The following is a 19,924-nucleotide window of genomic DNA, read 5'->3' on the forward strand; positions in this document are numbered from 1 at the left end:
ACGACCAACTTTGGAACTTAACCCATATCGTTTTACATTTTTAAAAATATAAATTAAGAACATCAAGTTCTTGAAAGGAATAATTAAATACAAAATTACACTCACGGTTTATTTATTTATTTATTTATTTATACATATATTTGGGCATTACTGGCATCTATAGTCTTAAGCGCAGGATCACGTAGGAAAGGGTGGTGTTATATCGTTCGATCCTCAGTCTGCCGTAAAACTGAAGAGTCTAAAATAGGCATTGACAAATTATTATTCAACACTTAAGCATTCCTGTCTAAATTCTAACTTGGATTACACGCACAATAGTTTCTTTTTATTATTCACCGTATGAAAGAGTAGTGTGGGTGTTCACCATCCATTAAATTCCACCAATAGGTGCTTGAACCCCTGAGTAACCCACGTAGTCGGTACCTATAATTACTAGAATATTGCATTAAGTCCATTAAATGTTGAAAACTGAAATTACTTTTACTTTTTGGTTATTATGCTTTGCTTTCTTATGCAACACTAAAATTTTGAAAACTTGGACCTACTATTTATGTGGGTTCGGGACTATGACTGATTTATTTATTTATACATATTTCTGGACATTACTGGCATCCATGGGCTTAAGCCCAGGATGACGTATGAGGGATAATGTCCTCCGGCGGAGAGGGGAAGGAAGGAAGCGCCAAGGAAGCGTATGTTAGGTACCATCTCGCCCTTTCCTGGTGTTAATGAGGAAGGCCCAGGTAAAACCTCACTCAGGATGGCTGGCTTGTAAACCTGTTACACTTTTTGGACCGAATGTCCCCACCGGGAATCGAACCCGGGACCGCTCGCATCAAAGGTTAGAGCGTTAGCGATGACAGGGGTTTGAATTGGGTGCGGATGACGGGTGCACAAACCTTTAGAATATAGGTCTTTCCTCACCACCCTATGTCGTTCCCAGTTAGATTAGAGTTCCACGCCACTGGAAGGATAGATTAATCGGGTTCTAGTTACTTTGATAGAGGCCTAATAAGGCACAAATGTAAGCAAAGATTTGTTGTATTAGGGTAATATGCTATTTGTCCATGATTGATGAAATAATTACAATGGTGCCGGTACTAACTATAGATTTTTTCGGCATACCAACATAAAATTACAAAATGGCGCCCTTTCTTTTTCTTTTTTTTTTTCAAAATAGCGGATATCCACGCTACAAAGGGCAGTTTTCGGTCTTCCAAGTTAAAATTTTCAAAGTAGAAGAACGAGGGATTAAAATTAGCTGTATATATTTTGACGGCATAAAATTTTAAAATGGCGGCCATTATTCAAAATTGTGGGTATCCATGCTACAGGATGCAATTTTCGGACTTTTTAACATAAAATTTTGAGGGTAGAAGCACAAGACATTCTAAATTTGCTGCATAGATTTTTTCGGCTATCAATGTAAAATTTCAAAGTGGCGGCCATTTTTTCAACAGCATTGAACAGAAAATTGTTGCAAGTTGTGACAATGACAACCTTGAAATGTAAATCATATTTTAACGTTTTTATCCCAAACACATTGAATAATTTCGAGAAAACCCAATTAAATCCGAAAATACTCGAAAAAAAACCCACATGAGCTCAAGTGGGTTGGGTTTTTTAAAAATACCCGGGTTTTTTCAATCCCTGGCTCTATTGCTGAGCACTAGCTGTGTTCAAACTCGCTTGATGTTGACATATATTCAAACCTGAGTGTATGAGGATTCACTTGACGAACGCCAACGAGAATGCATAATACTCCTACACCTTGTTTTGCTATGTATTTTATAAAAGATCGACAAATTTAGGTACATTTTGAAATGTTGCCCAAAGGATTTTTTTTTTTTTTTACAAAATTACTAATTATCTTTTCGAGTGATTTCTTTTTCTATTTTTTCAATTTATGATGAAATTTCAGAAGTTGATTTGATGTCTTATAAGGGTCTCTTTTTTTATATTAATAGCGTGTCAATATCTCTATTAAGCTGTACGTATCATAGATCTGATCGTTGTTTCTCTAACGTTACCCAAGCTCTCAATATCTAAAAGATTTGGAGAAAGATGGCAGTCCAAATTATCGAAAAGACACCCAAAGTTTGAATAAACTGGATAATAACAAGAAAAACAAGCCGAACATAATAAGGAATTTAGGTAGTTTTAGCGTTGGAACAAGCACTTCTCTGTTATTGAAGAACACTCAGATTTCTTCTATCTTACGATGTAATTAGCGTTATTCAAGATGGGTTATTTTATACTTTTTCTAGTAGCTCAGTTTTGGGGAGGGGATTCAAAGCTGGAGGTTGCTGTAGTTATCCCTTCTAAAGAAAACAAATAAATAAAAGTTGAATTGATCGTATTCTGTATCGGCGTAATTAGCAGTTAACTCCTTAGATTGAACAAGACTTGCAAGCATGATGCTCGTATGAGTTAGAGAGTCCTTGCAACTGAATTTTCCACGAGTTTCAGGGATTTAATTGTAATATAACTGCAAGTGATTATAAATTAGAATTATATCTGTATGTAAGCTCGCTTGACTTACGTCGTTCAACTGGTAATATTATTCAATGAACAGAATAAGGTGATGATTTTTGTACACGGATTGTATAATGCGAGTAGATTTTACTGCGTAGGTACTGCTAGCCAGAATGAGCTATATTTTATTGGAGTTAAGAGTTTCGTTAGTCTTGGCATAAGGGAAGCCCTTTTATACTTCAAAACTATGTTACTTGCACCTGTATATTGTAAGTGCCATTTCAGTCCTAAATAACACTATATGGTCTATACAATCCTCTTGGGATCTACTCTAATTAAAAAGCTATATTATATTCTAAAGAAAAGTAACTGCAATGTAACATTATTATGTACCAGAGACTCACGTAGACATAGAAATGAACGAAGAAGTAGACTGTGTATCCAAAAGTGCGATTGATACGGGCATAAGCACAAATATAAAAATGTCGTTCTACAACTTTAACATATAATAAATGGTGATATAATAATAATAATAATAATAGTAATAAATGACTCTTCATTGGAAAACAGAGAACAGAGTTGGCGCGGTGATATATTATTGGGAGTTAACATTTATCACTGAGGCAAATACTTGGAGTTACATAGAAAGGTTGGACAAGATCAAAAATATTGCTATGTTTAACACCGCCTTAACTCCCTCCAAGCTAAAAACAATACGGTAAAAGGAAACCATCTCCTGCTGATGCGGAGAAGTTGACACGATATATTAAAGAAAAAGCAATCTGAATATAGAGGGTGTTTCAAAACAACACCGACAACGTTTGGGAGGTGATTCCTGACACCGAGATAAGACAAAAAGCATGGACCATCTTGGGTGCACAAGTGCTTCCTTTCGGAGTTATAGGCTACCGAAAACATGAAAAAATTAACTTTAAAGGTCCATAGCTCCAAAACTATGGAAACTACCGTAGTCAGTTTAAGACTTCACTAAGAAACTAGTATGTGTCCTATCCAAATAACAAAGTTTCAAAATCCTGCGGTACTTCTGCAACATTTTTTATAGAGGCAGTTGGAGAGTCTTGAAATTATATGGCCGTAGCCAAACTCCCTCTATAATAATTGCTTCGTGAGTGCCTTAGGATTCTGAAACATGTATTTTTGGATAGGGCACATATTAATTCCTAACTAGGGATGATTCCATATCGGGACCAAGTACCTGGGGAAAAAATATATATCGTCTGAAAGCTCTTGCTATGAGAAGTACGATACCGTTTTCAAATTATGGGCAAACCCGCAACTTGACCCTATAAGGAGCCGATTTGTTGGTGTTTGTGACCCTATGTATGGCATATTCGACAGAATAAAAATGAATGTTATGCATAATCGCCTGAGGCCATCGTGTTCCTTTTCGGCTCATTGCTAGAACGTGATTCAAGCAAGTGTTTGATAGTATCACTTTGCACCCAGACATACCCATTTGGTCAGTGTTGCCAACGAACTATAAATACGATGTGGACGATGATTTCTGTACCACTGGATGTATATCCATGAAATGTGGGATAAACACCATTCGTCATTAGAGAAAATATACTGTGGACATATTCCTCTCCCAAGCACCCCAGTTTGCTAGTGTTGCCAACCAAATGTAAAATAAGAAATTGTGAAGCAGGTTCCGTACTATGAGACGTTTATACATCAAGCTTGGCAGAAACATCACACGACACCATAGCAAAAAGGCGTTGAGTGTTACCGTCTCCCAACCATTCTAGGTTGTCAGTGTTATATACATCCAGTGGTCAGAAACAATCTACCACATTGTATTTATAGTTCGTTGGCAACACTGACCAAATGGGTATGTCTGGGTGCAAAGTGATATTATCAAACCCTTGCTCGAGTCACGTTCTAGCAATGAGCCAAAAAGGAACATGATGGCTTCAGGCGCTTACGCGTAACTCATTTTTATTCTGTTGAATATGCCATACATAAGGTCAGAAACACCAACAAACCGGCCCCTCATAAAGTCAAGTTGCGGGTTTGCCTGTGATTTGAAAACGGTTTCGTACTTCTCATAGCAAGAGCTTTCAGACGATATATATTTTTTCCCCAGGTACTTGGTCCCGATATGGAATCATCCCTAGTAAGTGAAGTCTTCACCCGACTACGGTAGGTCCCATATTTTTGGAGATATGGGCCTTTTAAAGTTCATTTTTTCATGTTTTTGGCAGTCTGTAACTCCAAAAGGAAGCATTTGTGCACCGAGGATGGTCTATACTTTTTGTCTTATCTTAGTGTCAGGAATCACCTCCCAAACTTTGTCGGTGTTGTTTTGAAACACCCTATATATATATAATTATGTCAACAGTAGTAGTAAATTTTTACGACTTATATTTATACAAAATTCCACCTTAAAACACTTTAATGAAGTCACTGGAAACCTACAAATATAAATAATGAAGTCAAATACAATAACAGGTTAACCGAATAATAAAATTACAGAAAACATTATTATTATAACAAAGCTACTTCTAGTGATCCGAAGGTTAGTTTAAATATGCCAGGAAAATGTAAATAACGACCCGAACCAAGTACATTTTCAGGTAGAAGGCTATGTTTGAGACTGTGAAGAAGGTGCATCGTAAGAGGCTGAAATAAAATCAAGTGAAGTGAAATGGAGAGTTGGTACGATGCAGAAGCTGTTTTGTGCTTGAACGTGTTGCATTAAGTTACGGAGTTGGTCATCCACTGAATTACGTGAAAGCATTAAAGGAGCAAAGCGAACGTATATCGCTCACCTGTAAATTACAAGGGCACAGCCAATGTAGAGTACTACCGAAATTATAATGAATGTATTATGAAATTGTAATTCTTTGAACGAAATGTAATTGCCACATGGATTCGTAATTAGTGCCAAGGGTAAATACTTCTGTACTTTTAGAAATATAAAAGTGCAGATTTTATGCTGTAAGGTATTATTTTAAAGTTCACCTGCATTGGTGTTTTTTGTTTTTTCGATCATACTCCCTTAGCGTTTGTAAAATTCATTGCAGTGCCGGAGCAAGTTCTTGCATTTTTATTGATTTTAGAGATATTTTTTGTAAATTTTTGTGGTCTTTTTCTTTATATCTATAAAACCAATGACCTGTATCATACGCATAAATAAATAAGCAAGCAGGAGAAGTGTAGCAAGGGTTGGGGGTTGCGGAAGATGAATTAAGATTTTTAATATTTGCATTCGCTTTTTTCTTTCATAAATGTTTGTGATTTTCAAACGTTTGAGTGCTATCTGCTGTTAGTCGAGATATATTTATTTTTTAAATGGTGAATAAGCATTGTTCCTTTAATGCCTTTATTACAAACACAATGTTTCCTACGACTTGAGAGGATGTGCATTGTTTCTTTCTTTTTGAACAAGTTGAAGTGCACTATGATTCTATTCTATTTCTTTCAGCGGATGAAAGTGGGCAAATGTCCAACGGATGAACTTTCTCTTACAAATTGCGCCGTTGTTAACAAGGCCGACTTCCCTGATGATGTAAAGTAAGTGTCAAGCATGTTTTTTTTCCTTTTTTCTTCTTTCTTTTTTAATATTAGGATATCTAATGCTAAACTAAACCACCTGGTGTCTCATCCCATAAACACCCTACGTTGTTCATCATTTCTTCTTTAAAGGAACATTTGAACACTTTGAGCTCTAGATGTCTCAAACGGGACGGGTATGTTACTAGGCAGGTCTAGAAACCGAGAGATTTTCATATTTTTGTATCATTTATGCAATAAACGTAACAAATACGGGTAAAAGTAGTTGTTACATCTGAAAGTAGGTTTTCAAGCATATCTTAACAAATAAGAAATACACCTTAACATTAGTATTTTTAATTAAATAATTTATTTATGTGTTCATTCATTTATTAAGAAAACAACACAAGTACGTACTAAATTATTACTAAAAAAATCTGAATCAACATATAAAACAATATTTGTGTATGGTTACCTTTGGTTCAGTGCAATTTGAAGCATTCCGGCGAACAGTTATTTTGCAAACTGAATACAACCACCTAGTTTACTTTCTCGAAGTTTTGCCAACAGGATGTTTTAATTGTGAGGACGTACTTTACAAACACCTGTGGACAAGTCTTTTTTCGATTGGAGGTGTCTTGTCTGGAAAATGCCTCCCAAGAAGTCTATTTTATGAGGCAGTAGGTGGTGAAATTTTCTGAGTCAATACGGCTAATTGCTCTCCTATTTCTATTGTACCTAAACCCGACTAAGATTCGTGCATATGATCTAATACATTAAGAAACGGAGTTATATACACGATCGGGACGCGTGAACATTTTATCCTGCCACAGGCTTTGGTTTCAATGTATTAAGTGCGAAGAACTTTCAATGTTTGCGGTGAATTTAGGCATTATTATTATTATTATTATTACATGTGGGCTCTTCTTTTACGATACTGATAGGTTCCATAATGTGAAAGAACCCTCGTAACTATATGGTTAGGCTGCGCGGGGGACCCTGGTTCGATTCCCGGCGGAAAATCGTTTGCTTCGAATCCTACGTTAAGCTGTGGGCCTACGTCTCGTATAGCGTCGCTGCTGGAAGGGATGCTAAACACTAATACAACTAACATATTATAAAGTGAAAGCTTAATGGTAGTTGGCCCATAGTGAAGATTTCGTTGGTATCAGTTGGATTATTTTTTCAGTATTGACGGCAAAACATACACACTTAAACTCTACACCCAAATCCCTTAGATGCCGTCCTTGAGTGCTGTTTCATGTACGTGGTCCTGGATTCAATTTTCGGTAGGAGAGTATTTCAAATTTGAATGCATTACGGTGGTTCGGATCCCGCTTTAAATTGTAGGTTCACTTCTCATGTGGCTTCGATGCTAAAAAGAGCGCTAGAGTTTAACAAACACAACATTCATGAGAGCTCAGTTATTTTAGTATGGATAAAATCATATGCACTTTTACTTAAAGACAATAGGATATGCATCAAATAATCAAAAAGGAATATATTCACGAAAGCACCCGAATACTACAAGTTGTCGCCGTCTTCGGTGCTCGTCCCTTCAGTGATCCGCGCTGCTTGTAGAACTATATGTTTAGATCAGTTTCCTCCATCGTGAAAATAACTTTTATTGGTTCCTAAATTTTCTAGTTGATACCCTATGCTATCTTCTGATTACCTTTATCCAGAAGCAAAACAAACATCAAAAAGAGTAAAAATAATCACTAGTACGTCATTACTTTTATAGTTTCCTGGATTTTTAACCGATGCTCTTTTCAGTATGAGTGTTAAAAAATTCGAAGTTTAATTTAGTAAGTCCCTGTAAATTATATATACGCTACAGGGTGTTTATTTATTATGTAGCCAAAGTTCACTGGTGAAATCCTCACACCTAAACAATAAAAAAAAAAAAAAATCCATATGAACATAGGGCGAAAAACGCGTTGTTTCAAAGTTACGGGATGCCGAATCGAGAAAGTTGTAACTGAGTCTGTTTAGCTCGAAAACTGTGAGAGATATCAACGACGGTTAAAGAAATATTAGAGGAAGTAGTACGCTGTCTATTTAATAACCATGTTTCAGAGTTGGGTTGTACAGTTCGAAGCAAAGAAAATGTTACAAAAAGCTTAAGTCCAACTTAGGTACAAACTCTTGCGCTGTGTGCTTATGTATTCCGAAATAAACTTCTCATCGACTAGTTACGGTATTCAACCCAACACCCCCCCCTCCTCCACCTCTCCTTGTCTAAAGCGGTGTGTGACGAAATGTACTCTTTCCATTCAGACGGAAAAAAAGAGGAACCAGTTTACAAGGTTTATCACTCTAAAACCTTCGTTTGTTCTGAAGTGCCTTTCTAGAGCCTGAATAAAACAAAACGTCCCAAAATTTTCCCATAGCTTCATAAACACCCTTATTCGCATTCTTTCCCTTCTTCAAAGGCTGCATATCACATTAACCTAGGAAGATGCTGCTTGTGAATTCTATGGAAATTGTTAATCATGGCAATAGTTTTTGTGCTTCCCAAAGTCTGTAATGCGAGCGCAGAGCTCTAAACAGTACTGACAGAAATGAGTGTTATTCATTTCTTGTCAGTAATTGCAAGCAAATCTTTCAGTTGGCAGCATTTGGGCAGGACAGAAGGATGTAATTGTCCCCTCCCTTGAGCTTGAGAAATACATATTGTTTGATCAAATGTGTAGTGATATATTAAAAAAATAGTTCGATCCCAGCTCGCGCCAAGTAAACTTTGTGGTGGACAAACACCGTGAGCGTGGGTTTTGCTGTTTCCTTCGACTTTTTCATTCCACCATTTTCTTCATGCTTATCGTGACCGTCTCCTTTATCCTCCCCTATAATCGTGGAACGGAAAACTTAGAGATTTCATTTCATTTCTTTACTAATATAAACAAATGAAACTATTATGTCGGCGGAGAATCTCCGCCTTCCGCCCCCCCCCCCCACCTCCCCGGGTCTGGGCAAAATCTAAAATGACTCTGCTTTTAACAACAAACCTATATAGTGCGATAGCACATTGCTAAAGCGCTTACATTTGGTTTCAAGAGCCGAAGGTTTGATCCCAAGCCATGAGAGTTCACGGACGACATTGAGACAGAGAGAGAGATTCAAATATGGAGACGAAGGAATGATTTACATATATAAGTTTAGAATTGGAGAATAATGGTCGGACAGCATTCGTATTATGATGAAAATTATGACTTTGTGAAACAGAAGAAGGAAAGGTTCCGAACTGCGAGAATCACATTAGGCAGTTGTTGAATTAATATGGATAAATCTTTTTAGAACATCAGATGATTACGAAGGAAGGGAAAGATCTTAAGATCTTGAGAATAAGGAATTTAAAAAATCTTTAGCTTCCGAGCAGGGTTTCGAACCATGAACCTTTTAGTTATCGATCCATGACTTTATCCACTCAGCGACGGAGAACTCTACATAGCTTGTCGCATACTTTTCCGTTACCTACTAGAATGGGATATTCCATACGTTGACTCGGTGGATGCGCCGTTCGGATGGGACGTAGACCTCTTGTAGCTTAGTGTATAATGAATTTCCCTTTGTTCAGGAACACTTTTTAAGTCAGTAAAACGTATTCCTACTGTGTTCATTAAGTTATATTTGATATAACTATATGGTAAAATAGTGCCGAAAACTTTAAGTCGTTGTCTGTTACATGAATGTTTAATGTAAGGAATTCGTACTTGGATGGTCTAAGGTTCGAATCCCGACCATCCTTATCGACTTTTTCTTCTAGCCACGCACATACTGTGTAATCGAGAAACTCAATTTTGAAGTAAATGTAGTCACAGCTAGTTTAAGACGAAATTATATTCAAATATATTTGTTATTACATGCTTTTATTCAAATATATTTGTTATTGCATGCTTTTCTTTAACTTACGATGTTTCAATGTTGATATTAAATCGTACTACCTTTAAGTAATTCATTTCCCTACGTCATATCATGCTGAATATTTGCACAACAACGACAGTCGGACGGTAATTAGAAAATCCCATTTTTACTGTAATATATGTAACTTACAAATTTATGCAAATTTATAACTTACAAATGTTCACGTTGTGGCTTGTCAGATGAGGGTTTAGTGAACGGTATTCCTTCCCTGGTGGTCCTAGGTTCGAGTTTCGTCAATTATTGTTACTTTTTTCTTTTAGTTACACTTAGTTTATGCATTCAGATCTCCAAGTTTGAATCAAATATAGTATCGGCCATTGAATTAATTGTTTTTTTTTTTTTTTTTTTTTTTTTTTTTTTTTTTTTTTTTTTACATAATTCATGTATATAGTTAATTTCAGTTTCATTAGTAGTAGTCGTAGGTAGTAAAGTGAAAGTGTAGTCCCATGACTAAATTTGTAAGTCAAAATTTATGACGTGCTACAGATATATAAAAAAAAATTACATTTTAAATGAAATGAGAGTGTAGTATGTATTTGGGACACACAGGTAAGCTGTGACAAGTGATTATGTTGTATTGCACGGAACATTGAAATTTTTTATTTCTTGCCTTTCCCATTTCTTAAACGTAAGATTGATGGATTAGTTTATGACTATGATGATTATTAATATATGAAATTTTGTACAATTTTATATATATATATATATATATATATATATATATATATATATATATGTGTGTGTGTGTGTGTGTGTGTGTGTGTGTGTGTGTGTGTGTGTGTGTGAGTGAGTGAGAGTGAAGAGAAGGCTACCTATAATGTGTGCGGGAAGAGTAACTGTGTAACTCTGTTTGACCTTCCGAAGAAGGCTACTTAAAATGTGTACGTGTCATCTATTTTGTTTATTTCTTCATTGTACCGGGAAGCTACTGAGATACACATCTGAAATACATGTTGGAAATAAGTAGCTAAGTCAAATGAGATATATAGTAAAATTTATTATTAATATAAATAATTGCTATAATCATAATAATATGTTTACAAGAAGCTATGGAATGATAAAATGTAAAATTTGAAATATTGCAAAGTCAAGGCATTTGGAACAAATTTATCTGGAAAAGCATCAATATTTTTTTTAACACTTCTGAATTGTAATTTGATTCTGAATCTGAAACAATAAATAATAATTACAAGTTGAATTTATGATTTGAGTTGAGAAAGTCCTACTAGAATTTAACTGTAGGTATATATATGGTAAATTAGTGGCGTACGTGCGCTAGATGGAACACTGATTAAAGTCTTATCGTTGGTCTACTACTTTAGGAAGAATCTAAGGTTAGTTGTAAAATTCCGTTGCGTATTTTTTTTTTTTAAACAAGCCAAAGGCCATTTCCATGGAAACGATGTAACTGCGCGCAATAAGAGCGTTATAAAATTAGGGACTACATCCAGGATATATATATATAATATTATCAATAATAGGGCACGCTATAATTGTTGCTGGGAAGAATTCAATTTAGTCCCATCCTTTGCATAGAGATCGTCCAGATTAGCATGAGATGACTTCAGTCCTCCTGCAAGATATAGAAAGCCCAGCAAGGCCTTTACTTCTGTTATATTAGTATTTTGAGCATCTCTTTCTGTGCTATAAGCGTGCCTATGTGTTTCAATCCACTGGTTTGTAAATTCGACGATTCTCTCCAGCATAGACGTACTAAAGAACAAACTCCAACATTTGCTAGGCGTTTTCGCTTCTTTAGCATGTCCTTTGACTCCTGGTAAATGGGTCAAAATATTCTGACTTCTTCGTATATTTTGCCGTGGAGCATGTGCGTACCATTTAGTGACATTGTCCTTTCCTAGAAGATATGGTACCCGTGCAGTAGTATTTGAGTGTGGTTCCACATGAACTACTTGTGGCAACACTTCACCTTCATCTGCTGATTCTTTACTGGCAGAGATATGGTCGCTTTCTTCAATGATATTTTTTTCATCGCCATCTTCCATATCCAGAACATCTAAATTGTCGTCTTTAGCCAGAACTTCAGCAACATGAAGAATAGGTCATGATAAGGACCATTTTCTGCCTATTAATGGATTGTTATGAAAGTTAATACTTGTAATATACACCATATTACGCGTAAAAGGTTGTTTAGATTATGTTGAGATCATTCCCGGTTGTCCGGGGTTTCAGACGCTCACCGCACCTACTGGAAGGCCTCTGATTCCATAGTCAAATGCCATGCTTCTTTCCAAAGACGCAGAAGCAACATATAACAATGGAAGCTAACCAGTCTCGTATTGTAACAAAAATAAGATGGGTTGTCGAATCCGCCAATTCCAGAATGAAGAGATGGAAGACCCTGGAACACATTATCCTAATACCCAGATTCCATTTTTTGGGGACTGTGTGCGAATTGTTTGTGCGCTTTGCAATACATTTCGGCCTCCACTCATATTTGATACCTCCCACCACGAGTATGTTGCATGAAAGATGTGGGCTCTTCTTCACAAAGAACACGAACTCAAAACAACGGTAAGAAATAAAGGTTGGGACCGCTAGAACAGCAAAATGAAATGGGCTTCGATCGATGCGACAAATCTCTCGAGCTTTCCACTATTGTCCGAAGAGATGCTGCGAGGACTAACTCTGGGCGTATACCAGCTCAAACAAGTAAAAAGCTATACTAAAGAGATATGAACACTGGATGCGTCTGTAAATTCTTTCTTAATCAGTAAGATGATAATGTTATTCGTGTTAAAATCCAGTCTCGCCAAATGGATTCCCGCACCTACACTCGGCGGATAAAGTACGATGTTGCTGATATCCTGGGATGGTATTGCCAGTGCAAGCTCGGTGCCAGGATGATAGGCTGCTGTGCTCATGTAGCTTCGGTTTTGTGGTATCTCACGACCCAACCGTATTCCACGACCCTGCATCGTATGGGGATTACGTCGAAGATGCCCAGAGTAAGGAGGAGGATGACTGGACTGACGATGCAGAAGATGATTAAGAATTCTTCAGGATGATATTTAACTCTGATGTCTTCACCTATTTTCCTTTCATGGTTTGCACAAATGATTTTTTATTGCTTCACTGTGGATTAATATCATACATGCGACTTAAAGTGCAAAGTTTATATATATATATATATATATATATATATATATATATATATATATATATATATATATATATATATATATATATATATATATATCGGATTTCCAGAACAATTTGTGTTCCTAGTATGTTCAATTAGATATATTAAACTACAGTTTGACATAGTTTTGGTGTTGCTCTGAGTGTCCGCTCTATTGTTAATATAACTCCGAAAACGAATATTGATGGCAAAATACAGGTCAACGAACACGCTTTTTTCTAAACAAATTTCTCTCATAATGTAACAAATAAACCTATGGTCTTGCTATTTGGTAATTTTGTGTGTTTTTATCAGTGGAACAAAATATTATTATGGATTTCCCCGTCATACTGCCGCTTTTTACGCAAATTAGTTTATCACTCACTCACCTCGACTTTTCGAGTTGGAGTCAGGGGTAACTTTCGGACGCTCTACAGGGACAACCGGGAATGATCTCAACATAATCTAAACGACCTTTCATGCGGAATATGGTGTAGATTACAGGTATTAACTTTCATAACAATCCATTGATAGGCACAAAATGACCCTTATCATGACCCATCCTTTCTTTCATTGTCCGGAGTCAGATTCAATACCATGTGTATACAAGGCGGTTTGTAAATAAAGTATACAATAATGATGAAGTGCAACATCCACAGCAGAATAGTTCATGTATATAATGCTAGGAAACCTTTACGTACTAAGTGGGGGCGCGGTGGCTCAATGGTAGAGCGTTCACCTTGGGTGCTTGGGGTCCCTGGTTCGATCCTAGCTCGCGCCGTGTGGACTTTGTGATGGACAAACACCGTGCGCGTGGGTTTTCTCGGAGTTCACCCGTTTCCTCCCACTTTCTGCATTCCACCATTTCATTCATTTCACATCACCTAACCGGCATAACCATGGGACGTAAAACTCAATTCATTTATTTCTTTACAAGTCTTTCAAATCATTTCAAAAACTTCGACCTGTGGTACAAGGAGTGAAAATAATTTATAATTCAAATCAACGCATGCAGAAGAATTTTTGGACTTTTTAAAAATTATGAGAGCAAAATAGGGGCACAGTTGCTCTTAGTGTTAAGGGAACTAGAATAGTTACTCGGTGTTCGATTCCAGGACATACGCGTCTCACATAGCCGCTGTACTGGATAGAGGCATTAACTAAAAATCAACCAGCATGCAAGATGGCATACATTGATAGTAGTGAGGAGCGAGGGGTCTTGCACACCCAGTCTTGGTCTTGGTCTTGCATGCAAGAGTCTTGCAAGTCTTGCATTTAAGAAATCTCGAGCTTTTCATAGGTAAATTTTACTATTGATATAAGGGATAATAAACTCTACAATGTACCAGTAGTAACAGAAATACAATGTATGTTTCTAAATGTAATATAATTTAACGTCGTGTAATTATGACGATAGTGTACAACATAGTTGATGACTTTTATTTTTTTTAATGGGTGCCCACTACTTCACTACTTATAAGATATGCCTAAATCACAACATTTCGTAATCTGTTTATATTTTTAAGAGATCCAACATTCCACTGGTTCCAAACTGGGGAGGCTACCCCTGAGACGCATGAAAGAAAATCAGACGGCACAGATTATTGAAATACCATGAATTGCAAAATTATTTTTACACTCTAAAGGCGTCAGATTTTTCTTTTCAACCACGATTAACTAATCCTTGTATTAAACAAACTTCCAATTAAATATTGAAACTTTATTTTACTGATTTCAATATGTACTCTATGGGGCAAAAACATTCACATTACGCAAAAGCGATGAAAAAATTGCAGACTTTCGAAACATGGGCATGCAGAAAAAAGGAGAGAATTAGCTATGTTGAACGTAAATGAATAAGAAGGTGTTAGAAATATTAGCAGTAGGAGCAAAAAAGAAGAATTTTAAATATTGTTAAGAGGAGAAAGAGGAACTGGTTAGAATATTGGCTGAGGAGGAACTGTATTATGAGGGACGTGCTAAAGAGTATTGTGGAAGAAATGAGAGGGAGGGAGCGAAGCAGACTAGTTGAAGGATGGTATTAAAACAGAAAATTGGTACGTCAAGACGAAGAGACTAGCTAAGGACCACCGAACGTCGAACCTTGTCTGTTGAAGCAAATAACCTGCCAATAATGGCAGAATAGCTATTATGAAGATGATATGTTTAGCAATATTGACCCCCCCCCCCAAAAAAAAGGAGAGAAAAAATTAAAATAATAATTATTATAATTAAACCTCTTAATATTTTAGAGTAATTTGAGTGAAAACTGAAAACGACTCAACTGTCTATGACTTTTGTGTAAACTCAATTTATATAAATACTGTTGACCTGTATTAGAAATACAAAATAACGACATCAAACTCCAAGTAATTTGAAGTTTCACTTGTGAATATGGATTACTAGCATCAAGTACCCACTTCATTGGATTAAACTAAAATAATAATAATAATAATAATAATAATAATAATAATATATTTCCTTAGTCAATCACTTTTTACTATTAGTAAAGCGCTCTCCAATATCGGTCATTTTCGATTATTTTTAATGTTTCTCGCTCCTCCTCCTCCCCAAGTTACGGGGCTGAATTTGGATTTAAACGGGATCACAAGTGTCACTGTTCGTGTCAGAGACCCCGAAAACTATGGATTCGGCACTAATATTTGGTAATTTTTAATCATGATTACGTATCTCCCTCTCCCCCAAGTTACGAGTCTGAATTTGGTCGTAAACGGTATATTAAGTCTCAGTATTCTACTCAGCGACCTCGAAAACTATGGATTCGACACTAATATTCGTCATTTTCGATCATTTTTATATATCTTCCCTCCCGTCCGTCAAGCTACGGGGCTCAATTTTGATTTAAACAGCACTGGAAGTATCATTGTTTATCTCAGCGATCCCCAAAACTATAGATTCCATTTTAATGTCGGTCATTTTCGATCATTTTTAAATATCTTTCCTCTCCCTCTCCCCTAAACTGCACCGTCAAAGTGATATGACAGAAAGTATATAAGGTCCGATCCTCATCTATGTTGAATATATATCCCCTTCCAATCCTCCCTCCTAGGTTTTACCATCAAAGTGAAATAAACTCTAAAAAACTTTCCAGGAGAGAACCTCATACATGTTAAAAATTTGATTGAGATCGGTTCAAGAGTTATTGAGTTACAAACTTAGTCACTTTTATTTTTATTCATATTCATTTTTGTACATCTCCCCCTCCCCTTCGTTGCTCGGTCAAAGTGAACTGACATATAACATTCCTGGCTTGAACCTTATCTATGTTAAGAATTTGATCGAGACTGCTCGTTTGGTTCAAGTTATTTAGTTTTATTTATTATTTTATAACTCCCAGTTCTCCCCTCCCCTAAGTTTTACCGTCAAAATGAAATGATGAAAACACTCCCAGGCCCAAACTCCATCTATGTTGAAAATTTGATCGAGATCGGTCAGGTGGTTCAAGAGATTAGGAGTCACAAAAATAGTCACTTTCAATTTTATAATATAGATTTATTGTTGTAGTATAATGTTATATCGCTCAATCCTCGATGTGTCGTAAACCTAAGAAGGCTAAAAGTTATATTGATAGACAATTATTCAACGTATAAGCATCCGCCCATGTAATCAAACGCGGTCACATGTACTAAGTTTTGTCAATGTCATGAAAATGTTAAACCTATTTCGATATTAATTTTATGAGCACACATTAAAAATTTCCAACGAGTGCTTGAGTCTCGGAGCCAAGGCCATACCCATGTAGTCGACACCTATGGTGTACGGTATTACCAATGTTCAATACTGCATTTCTCTTTAGTTTTGGAACAAAAACACCACTAATATGTTTTGAAACGAAATATCTAGTTTAACGTACCACGATTATGCATCGAGGCTAAGGGAGACGGTAATGATGAGAAATGAATGAAATGGTGAAATGAAGAAAGTAGGAGGAAACATCAAAACCCCGAGAAAACCCACGCACACGGTGTTTGCCCACCAAAAAGTTCCCATGGCGCAAGCTAGAATCCAACCAGGGACCCGTATAACCACACGTGACTGGTCTACCACCGAGCTGGTACTTGTGCAAGACTCTTGCGCAAGAGTCTTGGTCTTGGTGTTGGTCTTGGACTTTCACCCCTTTGTCTTGGTCTTGCATCGGGATTTCTGGTCTTGGTCTTGGTCTTGCATGCAAGGCTCTTGCAAAAACTGCAAGACCAAGACTCTTGCACTCATCATTAATTGATAGATAAAGTTGTTTACTGCTTATCTGGACGACAGCTTGAAAGTTTAGCTCTTTTAGAAAGAGAAACTGATTGAAATATTGGCTGAGAATGAATTGTATCGTGAAATACGTGGTAGAGGGTATGTTGCCGGAAAAGAGAGGGGAAAGGCGAAGGAGGCTACAGTTAGTGGTCGGTATCAAAACTGAAAAATCATACGCGACGAGAAGGGGTTAACTGAAAAGACCGTGGAGCATGAATGCTTCTCAGTTGCAGCAAATGACCTGCCAATAATGACAGAATACTTATGATGATGATAATGTTATGAAAGGGAAAACAGTGAAACGCTATCATTTATTTGGAAACTACTACTGTTCTCTTTTCTCTTTACCTGAAAATAAAATGTTGTGTGAAACTTGACTCGTTTTACTATATCGACTTGTTTTGTTACCTTTTGTTTTGAGTGGTTGACAAATTGGAATTGATTTACCCATTTGCAACACAATTTCTTTCACAATGTCTTGTCTTGTCTTCTGTAACTTACATCATTCAATTATTCTTTTTAAGCAAGTAGAGTCTTTTGAAGATTGATAAGAATAGCATAACTGAATTATACTTATTAGCTCAGTGTCTCATACAAAGATATCATTGTCTTCCTGGAAGTATTGTGCAGTGGCGGATCTAGCCCGGGCAGGCCTAGGCCCCCCAGTTTTCAGAGTGACGAAGATAATTTAAGCTATTATTTGAATATTTTTCAAAGTTTATAGTAAGCTCATGACATACCTATCATGGTCTGGATTCTGGTAGCTCCCCCTTCCTAGTTTTTACCTTCTAGATCCGCCACTGGTATTGTGAGAGTACAATTCCTTTCTGGTGACTAAGTAATGAGCTCCTAGCATTCTTTACAGTACCAAAAGCAACTTGGTTATTTGATGATCTATAAGTTCAATATATGATAAGCGAGAAACTTGGAGAATTTGCATTTACACAAATATGTTGTTGGGGAACACGGTGCCTTAGTGGTAAAGCGTTTATTTCTAGTATGTAAGGTTCCTGGTTCGATCCTTGCCCAAGAAAGTTTCTGGTAGCTCCCTGAGTTTTCTCAGGGTACTCCCGTTTCCTCCCACATTCTTATTCACCAATTTCATCGTCATTCACTTCCCTGGATTATCCGTCGCCCTTAGCCTAAGGCACATAATGATGGGATGCTAAACTGAAAGATTTCATTTTCATTTTTAAATGAATATGTTAACCGAATTGAAAGTTGAAACAGAGCTCTACCTGTACTGATTCACAGTAAATTTCTTTGCGTGAATGCTGTGAGGAAGAGGGAGTTAAAACATAGGTAAGGTACTGTGAGATCGAATTCTATCTTGGCATTATTAGAATTCCAAACTATGCTATACATAAGTGTCGGAAGTTGTAGCGGTAAGGGATATCGAGAAGCGTTTCTTGAACTCAATTCAGCGTTCCAAGCCTAGGTTCCATCTTCTCCATTAACAATCTAATCAATTTAGAAGGGATCCAGATCAGCTATTCCCGGTTTCAACAGTTTATTGCCGTAGAAAGAAAACAGTAATAGTAAACGAGAAGTGATTTTTTACAATCGGTTCAGCGTCCAAGTATAGGTTCCATATTTTCCTTTAACCGTTTAATCAAACCGGCAGCGGTTTAAATTAGCCATTTCCGGTTTCAATGTTTATTGCCAGAGAAGAAAACCGTGACATAGCGAGAAGTGGGTTTTTGCAATTGATTCGGCGTACCGAGAATAGGTTCCATCTCCGCTAACATTCTATTCAAACCGGAAGGGATTAAAATTGTCCATTTCCTGTTTCAGCGTTTATCGCCATAGAACGAAAACTAGAAGCCATTTTCTGCAAATGATTCAGGGTCTCAAGACGTCATGAGTATCCACAATTCTTTACTAAAACCGAATTTGGTTCAAGTTTACTTTTACTTCCGTTCAATAATGATTTCCGTAGAGCAAAAACGGTAAGAGAGATCCTGATGCAGCTTTTTGCGATCGATTCAGCGTAACAGAAATAGGTTCCATCTCCTCCGTTAACTTTCTATACGATCCGGGAGTAGTTCTGTTTAACCATTTCCGGCTTCACCATTTATCCCTATAAAAGAGAAACGGTTATAAGTAGCGAAAAACGGTTTTCTGCAATTGGTTCAGTGCCTCAAGACAATATTATCACAACACGCAGCACTCTACCAAAACCGGAAGTAGTTTAAATTTACTAGTACTATCTGTTTCAATACTTATTTCCATAGAATGAAAATAATAAGATTCCTAAATGCTGTTTTTTGCAAACGATTCAGCGTACCAAGAATAGGATGCATCCCTTCAGTTAACTTAATCTCCAACTTATCTCGGTAACTCGGAAGGAGATAAAATTTACTATTTCGTGTTTCAACATTTATCACGATAGAACAGAAATGGTAATACAGTGTATCTATTGGTCACGAAAGTCATGAAAAAGTCACGAAATTTAGCTTTTGGGTCACGATTTTTTTTTTTAAATCCCTGGACAATATAAGTATAGACTGGAGAATTTGGTTGTTGATGAATACTTCAAATTATATGCCCGTAACCAGACTCCCTCTATAAATATTGTTGTGTGAGTACCTTAGGATTCTGAAG

At 36.7% G+C, this 19,924-nt stretch overlaps 1 protein-coding gene across 1 annotated transcript in view; it reads left to right on the top strand.

Moving 5' to 3' along the window:
* LOC145673309 (vesicle-fusing ATPase 1-like) overlaps positions 1–19,924 on the top strand; it is a 154,656-nt gene that overhangs the window by 2,345 nt on the left and 132,387 nt on the right. Inside the window, exon 2 of the mRNA XM_081742901.1 lies at positions 5,924–6,012. Coding sequence (XP_081599027.1) covers positions 5,924–6,012 — 89 coding nt within the window. The remainder of the gene's footprint in view (positions 1–5,923; positions 6,013–19,924) is intronic.

The sequence above is a fragment of the Thermobia domestica genome, chromosome 16 (assembly GCF_964235325.1).
Source record: "Thermobia domestica chromosome 16, izTheDome1.hap1.1, whole genome shotgun sequence".
In the NCBI taxonomy this organism is placed as follows: Eukaryota; Metazoa; Arthropoda; class Insecta; order Zygentoma; family Lepismatidae; genus Thermobia; species Thermobia domestica.